This window comes from Aquila chrysaetos, chromosome 23 (assembly GCF_900496995.4).
Source record: "Aquila chrysaetos chrysaetos chromosome 23, bAquChr1.4, whole genome shotgun sequence".
NCBI lineage: Eukaryota > Metazoa > Chordata > Aves > Accipitriformes > Accipitridae > Aquila > Aquila chrysaetos.
The window spans coordinates 2,459,806-2,483,278 of NC_044026.1; the positions used below are offsets into that span (position 1 = coordinate 2,459,806).

The 23,473-nt window shown below is 40.9% G+C and overlaps 1 protein-coding gene across 11 annotated transcripts in view; it reads left to right on the forward strand.

Moving 5' to 3' along the window:
- The window catches only part of MCF2L (MCF.2 cell line derived transforming sequence like), a 159,297-nt gene that overhangs the window by 58,915 nt on the left and 76,909 nt on the right, over nucleotides 1-23,473 (forward strand). The window contains exon 1 of one of the 11 annotated variants that reach the window (XM_029999275.2): nucleotides 17,816-18,004. The exons of 9 other annotated variants lie outside the window; for them this stretch is intronic. In XM_029999275.2, coding sequence (XP_029855135.1) covers nucleotides 17,932-18,004 — 73 coding nt within the window. In that variant the 5' untranslated portion in view covers nucleotides 17,816-17,931. Of the gene's footprint in view, nucleotides 1-17,815; nucleotides 18,005-18,792; nucleotides 18,867-23,473 lie in introns of those variants that run through there. One more of the 11 variants, XM_029999276.2, reaches the window with a different exon arrangement.

Sequence of the window (23,473 nt, forward strand, 5' to 3'; positions counted from 1 at the left end):
TATGTGAGGTGATGGTGAGGAGTAAGTAGCCTAGTATTGGCGCTACTGATTTTCTCAACTGGTGATTTGTGTAGGAATGAGTATTTTTCCTGAAAGCATACTCATGTAGGGATCCAGCAACTGTAATAGTTAAAAAATATATATCTTTATCCATTAGACATTACTCATGGATAGTGATTATTTGCTGTCACCAGTACTTTACTGAAGAAAAACGTTATATCTTGTTTTTCCTTGCAGTTCCGGGTGTATGGTAGTGTCTAACAAACACAGATTTGAATGCTTTACACCAACCCACCTTTGATACTCTAGAAGAACTTCACTGAGTGCTCCGCTCTTAAAAAATATAACTAATTACACCAAAAAATTATTTTAACTGTACTGAAGAAATCAGGAAGCCTCTGATCTTTAAGTGTAATGTACTGAATTTAGGACTTGCTGCCACTTATTCAGTTTCAAAGTCTGTTTCATACAGTATGTGGTGTAATAATATGTTAGTGTGACTGATAATTATATAATCTTTGTGTTTAGTAAAGCTACATTTTGTTGGGGTTTTTCTCTGAAATAGGTTAACCCTGACTGGCTGGCTGAGATAAGCTGAAGCAGATTTTTCAATAATTAATTAATCCTTTCTCGGTTTTATATGCACAGTGACCTATTACGGTTTTGAAAAAAAGAAGACTTTTTTTGGTTTCTTTTTAAATTGATTTGGAGCATATGAAATTGAAATCAATGTAAGCTAAGCTGTCTTTATAGGAAAATATAAAATTTTCAAGGCCTTTCAATATTCCTTTCCTTAATGTTGACACTCTTAGAAAAAAAATAGAGAAAAATGCCTCTCTGGTGGTTCCTTTTGCTGACACCTTCTTTTGTACTGTGCTCACTGAGTCTTTTGTCATCTGTTTTGCTTGGAATGGAAATTGTAAGGTTTTTTGATAACCTTTCTGTAACTTCTGAAATGTAAAGATTTCACCTTTCCTAACTTATCAGTTCTGGGCATTCATGAGGCGAAGGTCTGGTACCTTCAGGAGTGCTAACTAATACATTATCAAGATGTAACAATGAATTCTATTCAGCTCAAACTAGAAAAAGTTTTTATGTTAATTGCTGTTAATCACAGTAAAGAAAAGTCAGGAAAAATTTAGTTGTATTTTAAATACATGGGATACAGTCTTGCAAAGCAAAACAAGGCCTCCTCAAATTTCAGTCTTACCTTCATGTAGGATTCAACCAGCACTTGGTAGTAATCACACATCAGTCAAGTTCAAAGTGTAGCCATAAAAGTTACCACTTGCACCAATTATTTTATAACGTTTATGTACTTACGAGCTTTGGGCACCTGCAGGCCATTCATGAATGGATTGGAGCTAATTTCAAGTGTAGGCAAAGCCTTGACTGCATAGCAGGAAAACACAAATTTAATATATGGAACACATTCAAACATAGATATTTTTCCTCATTTTAGCCTAATTTTCTTCAGACTCAGATCCTTAATATAAATATTGTAATGCTATGCAATCATTTCTTACTTACAGGTTCCTTTCACTATATATAGGTATGAATAGTCAGAAAATTGTATGTTTCTGTAGGAAGTTGTCTGTCTTCTCTCCCACCCATCTTTATTATTATTATTCCAAAACTCCTTTTGATTGTGTTGCAGCCTGTTCTGTTTGAAGTCTTCAAGTATGCAAAAATTCTGTTTCCTTTCCTTCCTGTTACCCATTTTATGTTGACAGTAGGAAAGCAATTATATGCTTCTAATGTTACCCTTATATATCCAGTAGGAATTATTCCATTGTTTTGGTCAAAGCCGTTTTATGGCCTTTTGGACTCATAAGAGGTTTCCCGCCTTCCTGGTGGCAGAACTCATTTTGCATTCAGTGGCATTTCCAGACCAAATGTTACACAGAACGTGGATCAAGGGTTTAGGTTGTGGAAGGGGAGAGGTACTGCAGCCTGGGAACATTTCTGTCCTGTAGCTACGCTGAGTAAAATTACAATTTTGGCAAGCATGTATTTCCAAAGTAAATGTGGTCGTGATTCTGTGAATCCCATGATGTATGCGTCTCTCTTCTCTTTGTGACAAAATTAAGCCACTCTGTCCTGTTGTCCCAGGTCTGACAGAGCTTTGTTCTCTCTTCATTAGCATCTCTGGAAATTGCCAAGAGCGGGTGTGCTCACTGTCACTTCACCCTTTCCCCACATGCTAAAATCTTTAATGTAGAAATCTTTACATGAACAATGAATGTCCTAGTTCATATATCGGTTTTTGCATTAACTGGCTTACCTTAATGAGGGAAGCTGGGTTGGCTTTCAGAGTCTTCATGCTTCGTCAAATCTGTTTCTCTTTTATTTTCATTTTAACAAAGCAGACTTTATTTACTAACAGCTCGTGGACAGTTAGATCCGTCCTTCTTGGCCTGATCCTCATTGCGCTGCTCTCCACGAGTGTCTTTTACCCAGGGCAGGCTGCGTTGCCTTTATCCCTTCACCCTGGTTGAGCCCTGGCTCTCGCAACGCTTGCTCTTTGGAATGGTTTTCCCGACCCCCCTGGTTTGGAACCAGGTGCCATGTGGCCCCTCCTGCCTGGGCAGGCAGGGCCCAGGCTGGTACGGCCAGGCTCACGTGAGACAGCATTGTGCTTTCTGCATCCGTCCCTGACCCTACGTTTTCTATGCGCTTCTGCATCTCCGACTGCAGGTAGGTGGGATGGCAGTTGTAGAGTTTGTGGAGGATTTCAGCCCCGGAAAACTGTGGCTTCAAGCAGTCTTCTGTGGGGACGCCTGTCTCCCATCAGCAGGGGAGATTTTCCAGGGTGCTGACCTGTTGTGGCCCTTTGGTGGGCTTCCTGGCATGGTGCTCACAAACCATCCTTTGAGATTCTCCCTCTTCTCGCTTTCTCTAAGCAAACGGGAACAGTAGGTCAGCTTGAACCAAGAGCTGTAAAACAAGTCTGGCAAGTGGAGACTCCAGAGACATCTGTGTTCAGTCTGTGCTGCGCTTAGCATGGATGGGGAGTATCTTTGGAGGCATCCTGTAGTCTGCATCTTTTCACGCTGCATTCAGGTTGGTTTTCTGATGAAGATGACTGAAGCTCTGAGGTGGTTTGCTTTCATGTGTACCCTCTAGGCATGTAATGAATGGATGGATGAGGAGACTGTCTGTGTCCCAGGGTCCTTCCAATCCAATCCAAGGAAGTTCTGCGATGAGGTAAAGCGAGGCAGCGCTGTAATGTGGGTGTCTAATACTAATAGACTTTTGTAGTGAAAGAGTCAGATGAAGCTTGGTTAACCCACAACCTGGGTAATCCACCACAAATAGAGGAGTCTAGAGGAAGAGCACTCTTGCATCTTCCATGTCAGCTGAGGGGATGGAGACATGGTACATCTTCTCCTGGAGTTGTATGAGTATTTCGGTTGGATATTGGGCATTCTTGTATGGGGAGAGGGTATTAGCTTACAGGCAGGATAGCAAAATGCATGCATGCAGGAAATGTCAGGCTGAACATATGTCAGACTGAATATGGCAGACATACATAAGTACCTGAAGGCTTCAACATAGCCAAAGGCTGCCTGGAACCTGTGTAAACACTGAGATTCCTGGTCAGTGTTAAAGTCTGCCACGACAACTTTATTACTGTTAGTCCCCATGCTAGATAGGTCCAGGCATGTAAGGCTGTGTTTTCTGTTTGCTGCATTCATACCTTCATTTGCTGGCTGGATAAACATGTTGAAAGGGGATTTATTTGAGATTTGGGGTTTCCACGCTTGAGACTTCCATTACCTGTCCTACTGGAAATGCCCTTGCACTTTTTCCAGCAGAAAGTTGGAGAGGAGAGTTGGGTGTGAATCCATAGCAGATGTGATAAACTGCACCGAAATATTAAACCTGTGAATGAGCAATTCAATACAACTAGTTCCAGATAGCATTGTGAATATCCAAGTGAAAAACAGTTTTGCTTTGCCTTGTTAAAGCCTAACATGAGTGAAAATTTGCTTAGGGCTTCAGCCTATAGCCTAGATGTACTGTATCAGACACTGGGTATATCGGCAGTCTGTAAATATTCAGGGTGGGGACATGAGGGAAGAACATTGCAATTAAAGAGATAATTACAAGAACAATGGCATTACTGGAGGAAAATATATTTGTGAAGTCATCTTGTGCCACCTGTTGCATTTGTGGAACAAAGTTCAATTAATATGAAAGCTCTTACCTTCTCAGGGTAGTTTGTTCTGAGCAGAGGGAGGGAAAAGTAGACATTCTTCTTCTCTGACGATGAATCAGAGAGGAATTTCTGTAGCAGAAATGAAGAGCTATTTTTTTTTCTCAGAATGGTGTTCATGGCTGGATTTTGTAGCACGGGGTAAGTTGGCTTAACTTTATAATAACTTCTAGATCTTGTAAATGTAAACAGACTTGTCCAGTCTGCTAAGTCAGGAGTACGTAAGGTGTGTGGCTGGGGACTGTGTTCTTGGAAGCATTTTGAACTCCATGTTTTATATGTGCCAAAAAAGCATGCATTTCAAGAGCCTTAATATAAATTTTGCTAGCTCATTGATTCTTGAAAATACACTCTGTTCACAGAATGCACGTTGTTGGAAGAGTCTGGTGGATGGTAGTGTTTGGATTTTATTTTAAATCACCTTTCCAAAGGAAGTAAAATATTAGATATTTTAGGATCTAAATTTTCATACCAGGTTTTTATAGAACATCTGTGATATTGTTGTGGTTTAACCCCAGCCAGCAGCTCAGCCCCATGCAGCCACTCGCTCACTCCCCCCGGGTGGGATGGGGGAGAGAATCGGAAGAGAAAAAGTGAGAAAACTCATGGATTGAGATAAAGACAGTTTAACAGGTAAAGCAAAAGCCGCGCAGGCAAGCAAAGCAAAAGGAGGAATTCATTCCCCACTTCTCATGGGCAGGCGGGAGTTCAACCATCTCCAGGACAGCAGGGCTCCATCACGCCTAACGGTGACTTGGGAAGACAAACGCCATCGCTCCAAACGTCCCCCCTTCCTTCTTCTTCACCCAGCTTTATATGTTGAGCATGATGTCATATGGTCTGGAATATCCCTTGGGTCAGTTGGGGTCAGCTGTCCCGGCTGCATCCCCCCCCAACTCCTTGTGCCCCCCCCCCAGCCTCCTCACTGGTGGGGTGAGAAGCCAAAAAGGCCTTGAGGCTGTACAAGCACTGCTCAGCAGTAACGAAAACATCCTTGTGTTATCAACACTGTTTTCAGCACAAGTCCAAAACCTAGCCCCATACTATGAGGAAAATCAACTCTATCCCAGCCGAAACCAGGACAGATGTGCTTAAATTAAATGATTTATTGGGCTCAGCCAAGTTACTCAGTGAAAAGTGAGCACATCAGCAAAACCAGCCACAGCTGACCTCTTTACCTCCTTCCAAAGACAGAAAAGTTCCCAAGCAGTATGTCCATCAAGAGTGAGTTGCTTCTTCCCTCAGAAATCAGTTTTCAGAGCATCAGCATGCAATTTTATAGGGCAGTTTCTGCTGCTGGAATGTAGTCAGTGTATATTTTCTGATAAAGAGGTTGTTACTGTTCAGAGATACCGATGCAGCAACACTGGCAAATGTTTTTCTTCCTTCACTTAGGTGTCTGTATTGACTTGTCCTATAAAACTGAGGGACCCCAGCCTCCTTTTTTAACTGTTTTTTCCTGAAATTGTTTTAATTCAGTTTTTTTTTTTATTTTAAAATCTATATTCTTTGTGTTAAAAAGTAAAAGTGAAGGAATTCATGATTCGAGGAGTGTATTTTACAATCATGTTAAGATACATGCTATGGTAGAAAGTAGAATTATCTAAAATGGATGACATTATCAGTCAATTTCTGAGAGTGGTCCCACTCAAGATCCCTGAAATTGCTTATTGTTCCCCATTTCTTGTGTTAAAAAGTTATTTGAATTCCTTTTTAAACAACACAAAATTATAATATGCTAAATTACAATGTTATAAAAGTTACTATTGTAAAATTTTGGGTGCTTTAATTTGGGGGGGGGGGGAATGTTATTTCTCCAGCTCTGTGCATAATAATGAATGAGTATGTAGGCTCTGGGATACTGATATACAGGCCACCACTTTCATTCCCCTGGATGATGATTCCTCCACAAAAACAAGGGCTTTGTAAAATCTTTCCAATTAGAGAGGCACGCACACAGAATTAGGGGCAATACAAGACCTTGCCTCTAGGCTCCTGTTCCAATAGATCCACTGACTCTGAACTCCTTGAGCCTGCTCCCTTGCCCCTTGGACCTCTCCAATGTCTGCCTATGGTCTTCTCTTTGTCCCTCTTTGCTAAGATTCAGGCTGTATATGAGTCTTCTTACAACGAACAGACCTTTTCTAAGGGTGGTTGTTGTGTGACATTAAGGGTTACACATGTGAATGGAGAAAAAAAAGTCAAAAATAGTTGTGTTACTTCAACACATGTAAAATGAATCCTCAGAAAACAGAATGTGACTGTGCCTGTGACTCTTGAAATGGCAAAAAAATGTCTTCCTGACCATTAGTGCTATTTTAAAAGCCCATTTAATTAGAGGCACTACCATATATGGCATTAATGCCATAGTATGTGGTGACTTGGTAGGAATTTATATATTTCCTGCTTTCATGGCTGCTGAAGAATATATGAAAAAATAATGCAATAGTGAAAAAAAGAATTTATAGTTTCCCTGATGAATAAGCAGAGATACTTTGCTTCAATAATTTACAGTAAAAATGACTTGCTGTTCTTGTAGCATGCTTTTGCTTTTCCATATGGAGAATTGTCCACAAGAAGGTATTTACTCTCTGGGCAGAACCAGTCCTGGAGCTAGGATGTAACTTTATTTACTCCCTTTATCTTCTTGATTGTTCTTCCAGAAGTTTCCAGTCTCGTGTGCTGTTGCAATCTGTTTAGCTGTACTGAAGTCATGCTTAATAAGATGGCCTGCACTACTTCCTTATACTGTGTATGTTTGTCGTGTTTAACAAAATCCCATGTGATTTTCAAATTAACTTCAAAGGTTAAGCTAACCCGAAGAGGTTGAACATACATGGCCTCGTGGTAAAGCATGCTAAGTTAAAAGGATCAAAGTTTATTGTAAGATTTCCAGCACTTCCTGATTGAAGCTAGCTCTTGTATGTATTTATTTATTTTATCTTATTTCAGAGCCCCTACATCTTCTTCCAAAGCAGGAAGCAAAGATCAACGCAAGTTTTATGTGTTTCATTTCTTGCTCAGTGATCTAAAAAAAAACCCCAAAGAGATTCTATTTTAGTCAGCAGTTAATCCAACCTCACACACAACTTCTGTTTCTTGCACTTTGACTCGAGTATGGCGTGAAACCTTCCTCAGTCTTGTTGGTCGGTGTTTTTTCTGAAAATGATGGATAAGGGCTGCTGACAGTCTTAGTTTTCACATTTACTTACTACTCTTTAGTGTTTGTCAGCAGTCTTTGGTGTCATTGATGGTGAGTCTGTCAATTTGCACCCAATTTGGGGTGAGGGACCAGGTTGTTGAATGTGTTCATTCTTCCCTTTTGGAATGAGGCCAAATAACTAAACTGGAGGGCCCTACAGAAATCTTCTGTAGTGGCTGCTGCTTCTTATCCCTTCTTATCCCCAGGTGGAAAAAAATGTGAGATTTTTCCACCTGCACTGCCGTCAGCATGCAGTGAGTCTCAGCCTCATCTAATTATTTTAATCAGACTTACACATATTTCTCATTGCAAAGTTTCTAGTCAATTTTGGAACTTTTGTAAATAGAGGCCACAAAAAATTGAGTCCAGGGACCAAGTTGGAAGAAGACCTTGAAGAGCTCACTGGGAGTAGCTTGCAGTTGTCTTTTAGTAAGGAGTTTTGTCCACTTAACAAACACGTAGCAGTTCCTGGGGCAGTTGGGAGAGGATAATCCTATAATTTCAGATGTGAGTGGTTAGTCAAGAGTATACTTTTAAAAATTGTGACTAGTACAATTCTGGTGACCATTTGTCTTAGGGTTGTCCTATATTACAGTAACTGTTGTGATTTGTGTATTAACCTACAGTAATCTTAATCTGGATGGGGCTGTATCCTGAAAATCATTAAGAGTTCCAGATGGACAGTCTTAACATAGTTGCTTAGTTGCATTAGTCATGAGTAATTCTCCAAATGATTCCCTCTTTTGATTTATTTCTCTGAGAAATCACTTTAGAAGTCTCCACAGCATGTGACATAGTTTATATGAGTGTATGTCAGAGGGCTAGTTGGAGAACCTGTTTTTAAGTGTCCTTTGGCTTTTGGGGAAGGAGCTACTTGCTTTTCAGGCTTTTATTTGAGGGAAAGATGCAATCTATATTTCCCTCCTTTTCTTCTTCTAGGTGAAAGTCACAAGCTTTCATGAAACACAAGCAACTTGTTTCATGCACTGAGTCTGCAGAGCAGAATTACTTTTTAATTCCTAAGCCCTCATGATTAAAAAATAAGCATTTCCTCTGTTTTAGCCAAACACTTACCTAATTCTTACCATCTTTGGTGGATTCCAAAGGTGTATATCAGAAAATGGATAGGGATCAGTAGGTCAGCTTTTAAAGAGAGCTAGCATGGGAGATGAAGAATTCAAGATTATGCCTCTATCGTTTCACATTAGAGAAGCTTTACCTTTCCAATACTGCATGTCATGGCTGGGTTTTTGAAACAGAAACTCAAAATGTGTCCTTCTTGGGAGCCCCAAACCACACAGCTCTCCTTCAACTCACTTTCAAACTCTCTAGCTTCTACCATCTAAACCTCTAGGACTCCAGTAATGTGTTCAGACATTTTAACTGGACTGTGCATGTGAGGCATGGATAATGTTCTGCTATTGGTCTCTGTATCATCTACCACAATGGCTATCAAAGATTGTTTAAGGACTTCAGGTGCAAGTACAGGTGGTGTCTACTACCTTCTTCAGTATAAACTTTTCTCCTTTTGGTTGATAACATTTGACCTTGGTTCCTTCTGTGATTTTTTTCTCACTTCCAGCTATTGAAAATTATGTTCTTTGTCTGCAAGGTAAGTTGTAATAATAATTTTTGCAGATGTTGTCATGTGACTTTATAGAGTTATTTTAGGGATAGATTCCTTGAAGAAAAAAAATCAAGCTACTGAGATTTTTGAGTGTTTTCCTGTGTAATTAGAAGTTATTTCAAAGTTGAGAAGCAAAATTCTCTGATGTCAGTAAAACGAAAACGTTTTATGCTACACTTTGCTTACAGAAATATGTGATTTTTTACTTGAATCAGATAAGATGTGACAGTCTCCAGATGCATGTGCTGAGTAATGATAGAGTGCTAACTTAATATTTCATGAGAAGATACTTCTTTTGACTGAATGAAGTATATACATTGCTTGTGATGAAATCTTGTAACGCTTCGCAAATGAAACAGTTTGTAGACACAACAGAATGCCCTATGGCAGAAAAGGCATCAGAGAAATAAAATATAGATTTAGTCGTCTTTGAACTCAAGCAGCCAGACAAAATGTGTTATTTATGATAGCCTGAGGGGAGATTGCTATTTTTTTCTGAGTGTCACTCAAACTTTTAAGATTTATGTTATCAAACAAAGGGACTAAAATTTTTTGCGGTTTCAGAGGGGAGCTGCTCTGGCTCAGGTGACTGGCTGTACAGTGCTATTTAAGGGTCATATGAGCCACCAAGGCTCAAAGACACAGAATGCTGCAAATGGAAGTTGGGTACGTTAGCCAAAAAGTGGGACCCTTGGAGTCCTCACCTGGTCCTTTGGGTCCCTAGGTATCACCACTTTGTGAGTACAATTTTCACAGTGCCCAGAAATATCCCTCTGGGAATGCCAAATTTGCCACCCTAAACTGCAGTGGCATCCTTAAGCGAGGCGATCCTCTGCTTACGTCCCGTGAGGCGTCCTGGTCCGGTTAGCATGCTCCAAGCACGAGTAATGTGCACCCGCAGTTCAGCACAAAACCAACCTGTGCTGTCATTTTCACTGAAGATGTTGGAGGAGGTTTAATGGTACCAACCTTTAATGTTAGAGCTTAAAAACTTAAGAGCTGTCCTAGTGGCCCTGAACAAAGCCTGTTTCCTTGCCAAAGGAAGGACGTGGGGTTTTGGCCCAGCTCTTGGAATTTCTTTCTGTATTAAATTGTCTAAATACACCTCAGACTGTATGCAGAGAACTTCAGTTGTGTTGGAAAAATTTCTAATGAACCTTCAAGTTTTGAGGCGTTAGGAGATTGTTTTGAGGATCATGCCCTTGGACTCAGGTTAACAGCTTTCTCCCTGAAGGTGCCTAAGCTACTGTTTGACAGTGAATCCAGTTCACTGCCTGAACAACTGGAATTTTTCTCGGGGTTTGAGGATAAAGCTCTTACAGTCAGAAGAGTTATGGATCCTCCACCCAGTATTTTCCACTCTGGCGTGCTTCTAGTATAAAAAAGAGAAAAGGTATTCCCAAGCCCATCTTATCAGATGGGTTTTCAGCCATTCGCCCACTTTCAGGTCACCTCAGTTTAGCCCCTTCAGCGTTACAAAGTTATCCCAGCATACTTGTTGGGAACAAGGAGTCATAAACAGAATAACAACAACTGTTTTCCACATTAGATTGCTTCCTTCTCTCAGTTACGAAAACTGATTATTATTATTGTTTACATTTAAACAATGAGAATGCTCTGTCCCCTCTCTCCCTGTCCCAGCACACGCCAACCTTGAACCCTCATGGTCCGCAGGATTTTTATGGATGCTCTGCAACACAGTTGTGGTACTGCACTGCTGCCCTGAAGTCTCCTCTCCAAACAATGGGCTTGTTTGCTCTTGAATAGTTTAAATTTTTTAAAACAATTTCCTCTATGTGATGATGTTTATTTTAGAAAGGAAAAAGCAGAGGTTGCTGTTGGTACCTGCAAACAGCATCCGAGCTTCAGAGACAGAAGACAGGTTTTAGAGCACAATACCAACAGTTAAGCAAGTGAGGGGAGGCAGTATGGTATAAAACAATAATATAATATAAGAACAGAGAAAATGTGACAAAGTAGACTTTGGGTTACAGTTTGCCAAATTGTGGAGCACACGTATACCGATTAGCTCCTAATCTCTGCTGTTGCATGGGAGGCAGTAACTTCAGTGGAACCGCTCTGCAGGTGGGAGTGGGCTCACGTGAGGTCTGAGTCCATTCCTCAGTGCTTAGGCTTCAGGAGAAACCTCAACTGCTGGTTTATAGCACCATCCTCAATCTGAAGACCTGCTTGCAAAAGGAGTATTTGCACAAGCTCTTTGTCAGCTAACTGCTGGCGGCTGCACCTGTGAATCTTTAAATGCCTGGGAATCCGCCCCAGCCGGGCTGGCTGAAGCTGAATACCAGTCAGCTGCCAGGAGGTGCTAGACGGATGCATGCTGCTTTTTTGGGCAAGCTGATGATAGAGCTGCGAGTCTTTTCCTTCCACTCAGGTACAGTGAGAGCTTTTTCCTTCTTGCCTGAAGAAGAAAACATGAAACAAGTTCAATGAAGTCATGGGTTTTTGTTCTTGGTTTGGGGAGACTAATATACTTACATGCTCTTGCTTATTTGTAGCTGAGCTGCTGTTTCCTCCACTAGCTAATAAACTAGGCAGTATAAAAAGAAGATGTGGATTGTTTTTTTCTGCTCTAAGGAATTATATGCAACCAACAGTAGGGACTTGAATGTATCTTATATGTAAGCTACACCAAATTTGTTTATTGTGCAGGAAAATAAATTCCAATGAAGAAAAAAACCCTGAGAGCTGCTGGAAAACATTTCCAGAATCTCAGGATGGAAAAAAATGGAATATTTGGGGGCCCCTTACACCTTACTTCCCCAAGTGCTCTGAAGAAGTCTGTACGAGATATTTCTTAAACAAAAATCCCATTTCTTGCCCTGAAGTTTCCCACCAAAATGTAGTGCAGCAAATAAATCCTCATTGGGAAATGGGGATACTTTTAATGTTACTTTGCTGTTGTTCTCTTTGTCTGAGCAGTACCTTTGGTTCTTTGCTGATCCTTTGAATTGACTAGGTATCTGTATTTGTTATCCTTGGTATTGTGTGTTTGGTGTCCTGAAAAGGCGTACGTGTGTTCAGCATTGGCCAAGCTGCTGTAGCATGGGGATCAAAACAGCAGCAGTCACAGGATGTTCTGTGTTTGAGTAAGGTGAGATGGAGGCTTTTGGCAAAGAATATAAAATCTGTTCTGTTAAAAAGACACTGTTAAATACTTCAAAGATTGGCTGCAGGATGAGACCTCAATTGGAGAGGTCTTATTTGCTGCCACCATAGTGCAGGGAACTACAAAGAGTGCTCTCACCTTTGATCCCTTTGCCCCATGCTTTTTCGCTTAGTGCAAATACAAGGGTAAGGGCTAAGTTAAAATTACGTTGAACTAATCAGGTACGCACTTGTTAAGGCAGGAGCTGGTGGAAACTAAATGCACTTTTTTGCAGAGGCAACAAGAGGAAGAGAAGAAAGAATGGCTGGGGGTTGTGTCCGGGTTGTCTCTTAGTCCTGTGAGATTCATGGGCATTAGTTCAGCTGCTACATGTGTCAGAACAAGCGGAATTTGCTCTTTGGCCTTCATTTCATCCTTCTTTACATCTTCATTCTTCTTATGGAAAGGAGAAGAAACACAAAACTGTTTCAAAAGTTTTTTGGGGTTGAGGTGTTAACCCAGAACTGCAAAAGGGGGGACTTGGCAAGTTTTGCTTTCTCTTAATTGCAAAATCCTAATTGGTGGAGGTGGACCTGATGGCTTGCCTAGTTTTTATAGATCTTTCCTCCTTGTTAGCTAAAGGTTTGCATAATTACATCTCTTGCTTGGCTGGTGCATCTATTTTTGGTACTGTTCATCTGAAAATAGTGTGAAGGTTTTTGAGGCGTGCTGAAAAATCCTGCCCTCTGAAGTTAGAGGCTAATGCTAATAAACCGCCCTTGGCAGAGGAGTGGTTTTGTTGTTTGAATCCACAGCCCTGCCTGAGCTGTCACACCTAGGCCAAAAGTAAATACAGTAATAGGGCAAGTAGCAATATTTAATGTGGAAAATGAAGGTAATGCTGCTGTTAAAAAGCTTGGTCTCCATACTGCTATCCTGAATGGGCCAGGAAGCATCCCAGGAAACTGGAAGAGAGGGAAAATGTCTGTTGCGTTAGGTTGATTAAAATCTCAGGGACTGGCTGCTTTTTCAATCAGGTAAGGGTATAGGTTTCCTGTTTGCTTCCCGGAGAGTGGAAACAGGACACAGTTACAGCTGCCGTGCTGCAGTTGTTTATGGATGTTACAACAGCTCCTTGCAGGGTTAGATTTTTTTTTTTTAAGTGTTTTGTTAAAGGGATTACTACCTTTTTTTTTTAATGCTACAATAATGTTTTCTTAAAAACCCTGCATCTACAAAGTAAAAAGGACAGGTGTGATTGTATGCTATGTCTTTCCACAGAGAGTAACCAATGTGAGCTTTGTCTTTTCTCCATTGACTAAATTTAACCAAGAATATCACGCTGCTAAGCACAAGGGATAAGGTATTTTGTTCTCTTGTTGCAGTGAGACTTTCTTTCTTGGAAGGAAGTGAATTTCTGTTGAGAACTTGAAGCAGTTCTCCAGGTTGGCTCTCCGGAAGCAGCTAGTCTAAGTGTGTTTTCTGCTCTTTTTCTTTCTCATCAGTGGAAAATGAGCTTTGGTTACTCTTTGCTGATGTTAAGTCTCTTATTTTCTTGAGGAAACTGTGGAGCTTGTTGAAGCCCAGGAGGGTGAAAGGATTGGCAATGATAGAAATTGAGATACTATTTTGGTAACCTGTAAGTGGAGGGAATGGTGAGCTTTGAGGATTGCTCATCATGTTTGCTTGCATTTTTTCCACACTTTTCCCATGGGGGGACTTGGTGGGTTGCACAAGCACAGGCAGCTTGCTGCAGCATGCATGGGCCACAAAAATTCCAAATCATGAGTCAAAATCAAAACTGGCTTGAAAAGTAAGAAGCTGTTAAGAAGACAGTGGCATTTTTATTCTATCAATTATGTGGGTTTGACCATTTTCAAGTGTAACCTCACAATAATGTGGGTCAGATTTATGCAGTATAAGTAAGACTTGAGGTTGATAGCCAACTCTGAAGGATTTTGCCTATACTCACCAATCCAAAATGACAGGTAACTGAGATGATCTAATAGCCGGATTTTTTTATTTAATTTGGAGCTATGAATTATCCTCTAGTACTGAAATATCATAGCGAACTTGTCCAAACCCACCCCAACTGATTATTTTAGAGATGTAATGGAATGAATGTTTTCTGTCTCTTAATTTTATCTGAGATCAAAAGCAGGTTTCTCTGCTCTCTGTCTTGTTTGCTCTTTCAGGATTTGGGGAATGATGTTTTCTGCAAATGTTCTTTTCCTTTCCTTCCTTTGTAATAAATAATTTTGCAGCCTTTTTCTGTGTTCATCACTGTTACAGGAGCAACTGATATTTTTGTTGGAACCAATTCTCCCACAACTTTTGACCTGAAAGTTTTTCTGCTTCCTGAGTATCTTGTTAATCTGGAAAAAAAAAGATTCTGTGTACTTTAAGAGTCATAAAAAGGGTTTCCTATTGCTGACAAAGTTTCAGTTTATATTTTGACTATAAATATAGCTGCAATTGTGGCACAACACTCCTTTTGTTGTAATGGTCTCTGTTGGTTTTCCTTGCTTTCTGGAGTAATGTTCTTATTAATATATATGTTTCAGAATAATAAAAAAAAAAACGCCAAAATAAATCTGTTTTTCCTTTCCTGAGTTTAATTCCTGTGCTGCTTTCATCACGTGTTTCTGTTCTTGTTACTCACTGTTGGGTTCTCCTTCTGCTGCCACTAAACTCCACATCCATTTCCTTTTATCTCCTCCACTTGCTCCTTTAATCCCACTGCTGCTATAAAAATGGATCTCATCCTCCTGATTTTCCTGAATTTTAGTCCTGCCATCTATCTAATGTCAGTGGTGACTGGGTTTCCAGCTTTAATTACAGTTTTCAATTCTTATCAGACTGCAATCTCCCATCTCCTGAATTTTGAATAGCACAGCAGACAACTTCAGCGCAGAGCCGGGAGTCCTCTTTTCCTCACGCCAGTGCAGTCTGAGTAGCCACGTCTCACTGCAGGCACTGCTGCACGGAGTACGGCTGCTGTTTGTGAAGTTTCCTGAAAGTGGGAGGTGAAGGTGTGTCTAGTTGGTTAATATTGAAGGATAGCAGGGTTGAAACAATCAACGCTATATTTTGGTGCTCTTAGGTCATTATTAGATCTTGAGTGGTCCAGGAAAAACATATGTAACTGTGGGTTTTGGAGATTTCAAGGCAAGGAAGGAGGAAGCGAGGTGGAAGCCTGGAGGGTGGATATTACATGTATCTGTTGTGCTAGTCTGAGAAATTAAATTATTTTTAAACTAGTACTTGGTTTTCACCTGAATGGCTTGTTCCACTGTTTCCTCTGCTCTGAAATCTGAAGGCAGAAGCCTGTTGAGAGGTGGTTGTCCACGTTACGTGCAACATGAAGGTACTCTGGAACAGGCAGTATTGATTAATATGAGGGTTTATACTTCCTCTCTGTCTTGACAATGAGAACGAGCACAGCCAACACACTGTAGGTGGTTCTTTTTCGTCTTTTACATTCATGGTTTTAGCTTTTTTTTTTTCTTAAGGAAGTAGCCAACTTGCTAAAATATCAGGTTCCTGTATCTTACTGAATGCGTGTAGGTGAGGGTGATACCTTTCTGAGAAGGGTGTAGCTCCTCTTTCACTTGGTTTTAATCTCTGAAGGAAGGCCATAAAACTTCCTCTCCCTCTCTTTGTGTGTTTGGAAAGCACTCCTATGCCTGCTTTATCATTGTGTAAAAGTTTGGATAACAAGAGTTATGTTTTCAGCATGCTGTGTTGCAGGTGACAGCAAACCCCTGTTACTAACACTCATATCTAGTCAGCCAAGCATATTGATGAGGACTCTTGCTGGCAAATGTTTGAGACTGGCAGGGTGCTGTTAAGTAAGAAATTAATATCAGTGTGTATACTTGTATATGGTATGTAGTAGGATTTCTAGCTGCTCTGAGAGTGTTCTTCCTAGAGCCACGTTGTAGCACAAGAGCTAGAAATAAAATGCTGTGAATTGTGATCTTTGTCTGAGGACGACAAGTCAAGATACCAATCTAGGAGCATGCACCTCCACGGAGCTGGTTAGGTGACTGTCCTGGAAAGGAGGGAGTACGGGCTTAGAGCCGAGATGTAGATCCTGTTTCTGATGTTGCAACAGATGCTGCTACCTGATCCAAGAGAGGTCACTTACTCTGTCTCAACTTCCACGTGTGTGAGTATTTACATGACTTGTGGGAGCGGTGTGAAGACTCATTCACTAATTTTGAACTCTCTTCAAAATCCGGTATGCTAGTAATGACCTTCTAAAATACAGAACAGTTAAGTAGAACCTTTCTAAGGAGTGTTGTTTCTTTTAAATCTACGTTTAATTAAAAACATCTGATATTGCTTAGGAAACTCTTGTGTTTTGACATAGTACAAAATGTAATGGGCCCCAAAATGAAAAAGCAGAATTTAAAATAAATTACCTCAATTATATTCTTCAGGTCACATTTTAATGCCTTGCACTGAATAGAGCTGCTTATATAGATGGTAGATTTATTACAATACATCTGACTGGTTTGGGATTATTGACAGTTCCTGCCCTGTGGCAGATGAGTGATGAGAACACAGATGTGGGGCACTTCAGAAAATAACCTCTGGTGTGGTCTGTGGGTGACCTGGGTTTGTCTGGGTTTGTTTTTATGGGATTGGTTGATGGCCAGGAGTGCCGAAGCAGAAACGGAACTTTTCCCCATCTGCAAATGGGATTTTGTGAACAGATGTATCCATCAATCCAAGCTTTTTATCCTCACTGTCTTCTTTCCTTGACCCCGCTTGTTGGGAAAGGGCTCTTAGAACACCATGAAGAAAAACAATCCGTTTGTTTTCGTATGGTGGTTACTGTCACTCCCACTCATTGGTTCACTCTTGTATTAGTGAGTCTGGATGGCTGGTAACTAATCTCAAGTGTATTAATTAACAGGTAGTCTGTCACTGGACAATTACTTTAAAGGATTAAGTAAAGCAAGGTGGCTCAGCATTCATGTCTGAAAGATCATATGGAATATTTTGGTTGTAGCTGATTTCATCATCTGTTGCCTTATTTCCCATTGTCTTATTCATAAGATTTGTACATATTTCAACTTACAAAGTTCCATCAGTAGAATACATGTCCTGTTGGCAGTTCCTGCTGCTTTGGGTAGGCTCCTTCATAGGGAACAGGTGCTTGATGGGTTTACCACCAGGGAAAACACCCCAGTTCGGTTCCGCCAAAGCCATGTGGGTGAGAATTCCCTCACAAATAGGAAATGCTGGATGCATTTCTGGGGAACTTTCTAACCAAAGGTACATTGGAAGAGGACATCTGCTCCTTGGGCAGTTAATTTCCCTGTGTGGAGTAGGGGTGGGTGGTAGAAAAATATGATGATGATGGATTTACTAGATCATCATTTGTTAAAACTAGGGCTCTTAAAGGGAGGTTCTTGACAAGGCACACTTAGGATTAATTTTTTAATGCATTCTTACTCTGCTAATGTTTGAACAGTGCATGTGTTCACCATTTAAAGCAAACAGCTTGCATCCAGGGCATGCCAGTGCTTTATGCAGAAAGACAAGAAGTGGTAACCAGCAACCAGTGAGCCCTTCGAAGGACCTCTGAGCCTGCTGACAGGCGCAGTTGCTCTGCATGTAATTTGAAGAAAGGTATTGTGTCCCCGGTGGCTTGGCTTTGACTGAAAGATGGAGTTTTGCGCTCTCATTTTGCACTGAAGACGGGCTCACAGATAAATAGGTCACTGTCTGCGGAACTGTATTGCACTAAATCGATTGGAAGCAACATGACCTTAAGCCTGATCTCCTTGCTCTACAAAGATATTGCTGAATTGTGGCTTCTTCTGAAGAAAAGCACAGGTGTGTCTAGTTTTTCAAATTTTCTTAGTTACTTGATTGCTGGTCAGGCAGGAACTCTGTCAGATAACATTATCCTACTGAGGGAAATGGGATGTGTTTTAGTACAAAGGCAGAAGTTGTACTCTTTTTGTGTACATTCATACATAAATATAGTTTACTGTTATGGGTGTATGTGTTCTGTCCTTGCATAAATTTGCAGTGTATCCTTTTATTTGTGGATGTATTTCTTGGTACATGAGATGTATCCACTATTCCTGTATTTTACACGGAAGGTACTTTGTTCAGGATTCACTTACGCAGTGATTATGGCGATCAGAACCGCTGCGAAAGCTTACAAGGAGAATTTGCTGTTTCAGAGAGCCATCCTGCTGTTCCTGAATTACAGTGGGTTTTAATTTTCAATTAATTGCTTTTTATGTAAATATCAGATACATAATTTCTCCTGATCCCTATCTGAGGTAGGGAAAAAGCATAGTTTCTTTCACAGAATACAATTGGGCATCCCCTAGTTGTTAGTATAGGAGGCTTAATCTAAAATGCATTATTTCTTAAATTCCTTCAGTCAGAGCTTTCTATAGGAATGTTGTTTCTGTTAAGATATAATGAAATAGTGGACATATTATTTGCTGTTAATAGTGCAGCTACAGTCCATTGCAAAACTGAAAGCGTTTTTTGTGGAATAGGGACAAGCAAAAATTGCTTCCTTATTCTAGTGCTTGAATTCACATTTCCAGTTCTGTTCTCTGCTTTTGGTATGCGTGACTATTGCAGGGGAGGACCAGAGAAAGAGCACTTAGTCCGTGGACTGGTGTCTAACCTTCCAGTGTTGTTGCTTTTGAAATCTCAAATTTCAGTGAAACAGGTATGTAAAGGGTGGATCTTTGTACTAATCATTAATTAGTATTACTAATTAAATTATCAACATGTGAGTCCGAGTGCTCTGCTTCTCAGTAGTGCTCCATGCTACTAGGGGTAATACCAGAAGGCATGCTGCTTAGGAGGAATGAATGAAAAATTTAAGAAAGGTGAGGCTAGCCAGATGGAAAAGGTGGAGGGATTAATCAGTCTGAGTAACTTTTGGTCTTTATGTGCATCCTCGTTTGTGCTGAGAGGGGAGGGGTGGGTTTAGGAAATGGCTGATGATTGTACAAGAGACCAAATATCTGTTTTAAACTGCAGAACCAGGGAGTGTTTTGTGTCAAATCATGGCGATGCATATGTAGCCATGCCAGGACTATTTGTGTAAGTTGCCTAGTTTAAAATAGGGGGGTTTAATTTGTATTTGATTATTGAGAAATAAGTGAGCAGGGCTGCTTTTGTTAGCAACTGCCAAGGCTTGATTTGTCATCTGTTGACTGCCACCACTTCTTATGGGCATGTTCAGTGTGCCAGAGATAGCTCCTTCTGGGAGAACTGTTGAAAGATTCTGTGTTCAAAGTGGGCAGGAGGATTGTCCCTTTCCCCGGCACTGTTCTTACCCCGTACAGCACTCAGAAAAGGAATTTTTTGTGCCTACAGTCAGCAGAGGGGAGAAAATGAAAGTGAAGGAGAGGTCTCAGATACCTATCTCTCCATTCTCAACCCTATGAAAATTTCCAAGGAAAACAGTGTCATCCTGGGGAATTCCTTTGTCAGTCGATGTGTGGGAGCGAGGTTAAGGAGATGGCAAAAAGGATGGACAAACTGAAAAGAGAGGAGGGGTTTGGGATATAGGCACAGGACTTGAGTCTCTGTTCTGCTTCAAGAATGTGCAGGTAGTTGTGAGCAGTGCTGGTTCTGGTTTTCAGTGCCCAAATGGGGATGAAAGCACCTCCTGTCTTGTAAGTACATCGCAAGACTAAAAAGTTTCAGACACAATTGGAGTGTTTCGGTAGCGGGTTGTGGAGCCAGCGCTGCCCGGCTGTGGCTCCCCAGGAGTTTGCAGGCTCTCTCCAAGAGACAGGATCTTGTGGAGGTTCTCCTAGTTTTCTTTGTAGGTAGGGGAAATGTGGAGAGAGGATGACTGGAGCCCTGGCAGAGGTCTTCTGTGTGTGCATGTAATTGAAGGGAGTGTTCTTAAAATCTGGCTTTGTCAGCCTTATTTGCAATGAAGGTGGACTCCCTTCAGCCACTGGAGCCGGGCACAGCACTTGGGAGTCACATGTTGGGGAATGAATGGTGCAGCAGGTGAATCACCAAAATTTTCTACATCTTGGTGTTAAGAACATGCCAAAGCTTTATCTGAAAGGAGGAAAGCAAGGCAAGTCAGTACCGTGCTTGTTTGCCTATGAGACAGGTATGATGTGATCTTCTCAGAGCTGTAGTACTGCAGCAGGAAGGGATCTGCTACTAAGTGATAGTTTTGCATCCTGCAGAGCTATTAGTTGTGGACACGGGACCCTTATGGAGGGTTGTGAACAGTTCTTATGAAACAAATTATTGGCTGGATTTTTTTAGAAAGCAGAACTACTTCATCATGACTCTGGGATATTTCCTCTTTCCTTTGGAAAAGCTATTTCCTTAGTTTTCTTTTTTTGTTTTAATTTTGTTTTCCAGAAAATAGATATACTTTGTAATATATGGTTGCAGACAGATTTTATTAGCCTGAGATTCACCAAGTGTATCAACATAACTAAATTTTACCCTGTTCTGTATTCATTTTTAAAATCAATATACCGAATTTAGTGCAGAATTTAGTTTGTATGTGTTTATTTGTTGTAAGGCCATGATATCTATGTTGGAAACTTCTCTTTTCTTTCCAGGATTGTGAAGTAGGCTTCAGGACTTCTCACCAGGGAATTCCTTCAGCATTACAGCAAAACTTAGGCTGGAAGGGACCCCTGGATGCTGCCTAGCCCTGCCTCTTGCTCCAAGCAAGATTAACTTAAAGTTAAAGCAGGTTTCTCAGAAACTTGTCCATCTGAATTTTGTATATCTCCAAGGGTGGAGATCACTCAGCCTTGCTGGGCAGCCTGTTCCAGTGCTTGGCTCTTCTCATGGTGAATTTTTTCTCTTGCATTCAGCTGGAATTTCCCGTGCTGCAGCATCTGACTGTTGCCTCTCATGCCTTTGCTGTGCAAAGTTGCAGTAAAGACATTCACTCCTTTCTAATAAGTGTTAGTGTCCTTTAAAAACTAAACACTCCAAACAACTATAGAGCAGCTTAGTGGTGTCGTTGAAACCTGGTACTTACTGAGATCTAGGGACAGGTTTTTAAAAGTAAATCCCCATCTTAAAAGCACTGATGTGACTTTTTTTTCTGTTCATTTGGCTTTTTGTTTGTTTATTTTAACCTGCCTTCAGTCTCAAAGGAGCAGACTGTCCAGTGAGGTCAAATGAAACTTCAGATGAGAATACCCACCACCAAGGAAGTTCAAGGTCAAAGTTTGCTCTTTAGCTTCTTCACTGCACATGTTGTGTGAGAGATTCTGCATCTCATCATTACTGTGTTACCTTGAAACGAAGGGAGCCTTATATGTTTGTTTCCTCAAATGCTTTTATAGCTGCTGTGTCTCAGGCACTTCTCTAAGCATCAGATATTCAGAACTTTTTTTTATTTACATGGCTTTTCTCTTCAAAATGCAGCACTACTGCATTTCTGTTTTGTGCAGAAGACGCAAAGCCTTTGAAGATGGAGGAGCAATCACTTACAGTGCTTTTTAAAGACCCTGGCTTTTATAAACCTTCATTCCACAGAGCCTGTGGAATTGTAGCAAACAAAGTTCAGCTCCACTGTACTTAGTCTTGTTTTCCGTTTTTATGCTCAGTTAGATGAGAGAAATCGTAGAAGTCATCTAATTCAGAATAAGTGATATATCTATTCACTTCTCAGTTTGAACGTGACAGGGTTTTGTTGGTTTTAAGTTCTAAGCAAGGATTTTGTGTTTCATTTCAGACAATTCACGGACCATGGCTTCTCGTAACAAACAGCAAGTTGTAACTTTTTAAATATGCATCTACTTTGTACTTGGCACACACAAAATAGGGGATTTTTTTTGTTCCAGAAAGCTTAAGTAATTTCCCTGTATGCCCAAAAGGGCAGATTTTAAAGAGAAAGCTGTCAATCTTTGGACATAAAGTCTAGCAGAACCACCTCTCAAAATAGAAGTAACATCAGTTAGACTGTTGCACTTATGGAAACAGAATCTAATGGGTTTTTTGCAGGTGAGACACTGAAATAAATCCAATAAATTATATCTTCTTTGATTTGTTTTGCACAGTCAGTCTCCATCAAAAATAACTTTTTGCTTACAAGGCCAGAGCTTTATTTAGCAGAACTTGATTAGTCATTACAGCCATGTGCCAAATGCTCAGATTGGATAATGAATGGACGCTTAATTTGAGACCTAAAAGGGGTGAAAACGGGGATCTGTAAAGCAAAGGAGGGGAGGCTCCTGCCAAACCTCTAGCATACTGCCTGCAAAACGCTGCATGCGAGCAGCAGACCTGACTGTGTTGCATTAAAGGACTCTTTAGCTGCCCGGGAGAGATGCTGAACCATGTCCTGCCTCTGTATTACCTGAAGCAGCTAATACTAGCAGTGCTTTAGAGAGCCATGTGATGGGTTTCCTCTTTTTAATGGTATTCGGCAGTAAGCCACAGTACTTCAAGAGCTGCTTCATTAACAACTCTGTTGTCTGTGTGGTAAGGGGGAGCAGCCCTTGGTTATGAACTCAGCAGCCTCTTCTTTGTACGTCGTCTGTAATCAAGAATCCCAAGAACTGGGAAGTTTACAAACAGCTGCAAGTAAATGTGTCTTAGCTGAAAACTAGTACTCAGCTCCATCTAAGCCACTTAGTGAACACTTAGCTCTTCCTCCTCTCTCACACCCATGAAGTGCTTCACATCCTCTTTCAAAACATTACTTTATAGATGTACAGTTCTATGGAAAAGTGTGCTTGTGTCAGAGTACCTTAAAATACGTTGTTCCCTAGAGGTGATTCTAGCCATTCTCCGTATTGTTGAAATGATAAAATTCAAGAAAGACTTTTTACCGGTGCCTGCAGTGTCAGGACAAGTAGCACTGGTTTTAAAGTGAAAGAGGGTAGGTTTAGATTGGACATAAGGAAGAATTTTTTTTGCGATGAAGGTGGTGAGGCACTGGAACAGGTTGCCCAGAGAGGCTGTGGATGCCCCATCCCTGGCAGCGTTCAAGGCCAGGTTGGATGGGGCTTGGAGCAACGTGGTCTGGTGGAAGGTGTCCCTGCCCATGGAACGGGGGTTGGAACTAGGTGGTCTTTGAAGGTCCCTTCCAACCCAAACCCTTCTGTGACAACCTCGCAATTGTTAGCACTGCAGCCTAATGCTGTGATTAACATCAAGTCCTGTTTCCAGTGTTTCAAGCACTGTGCTGTGCAGGCTCGTACTGTAGCCATGCATATTGGTAATCCTCCTTGAGTAAAGGAAGTAAGATTTCTCTCCAGAATAGATGTGTACAATAAGCAATTAGATTTTAACACTTTGCTGTTTTATAGAAGTGATTTTAATTTT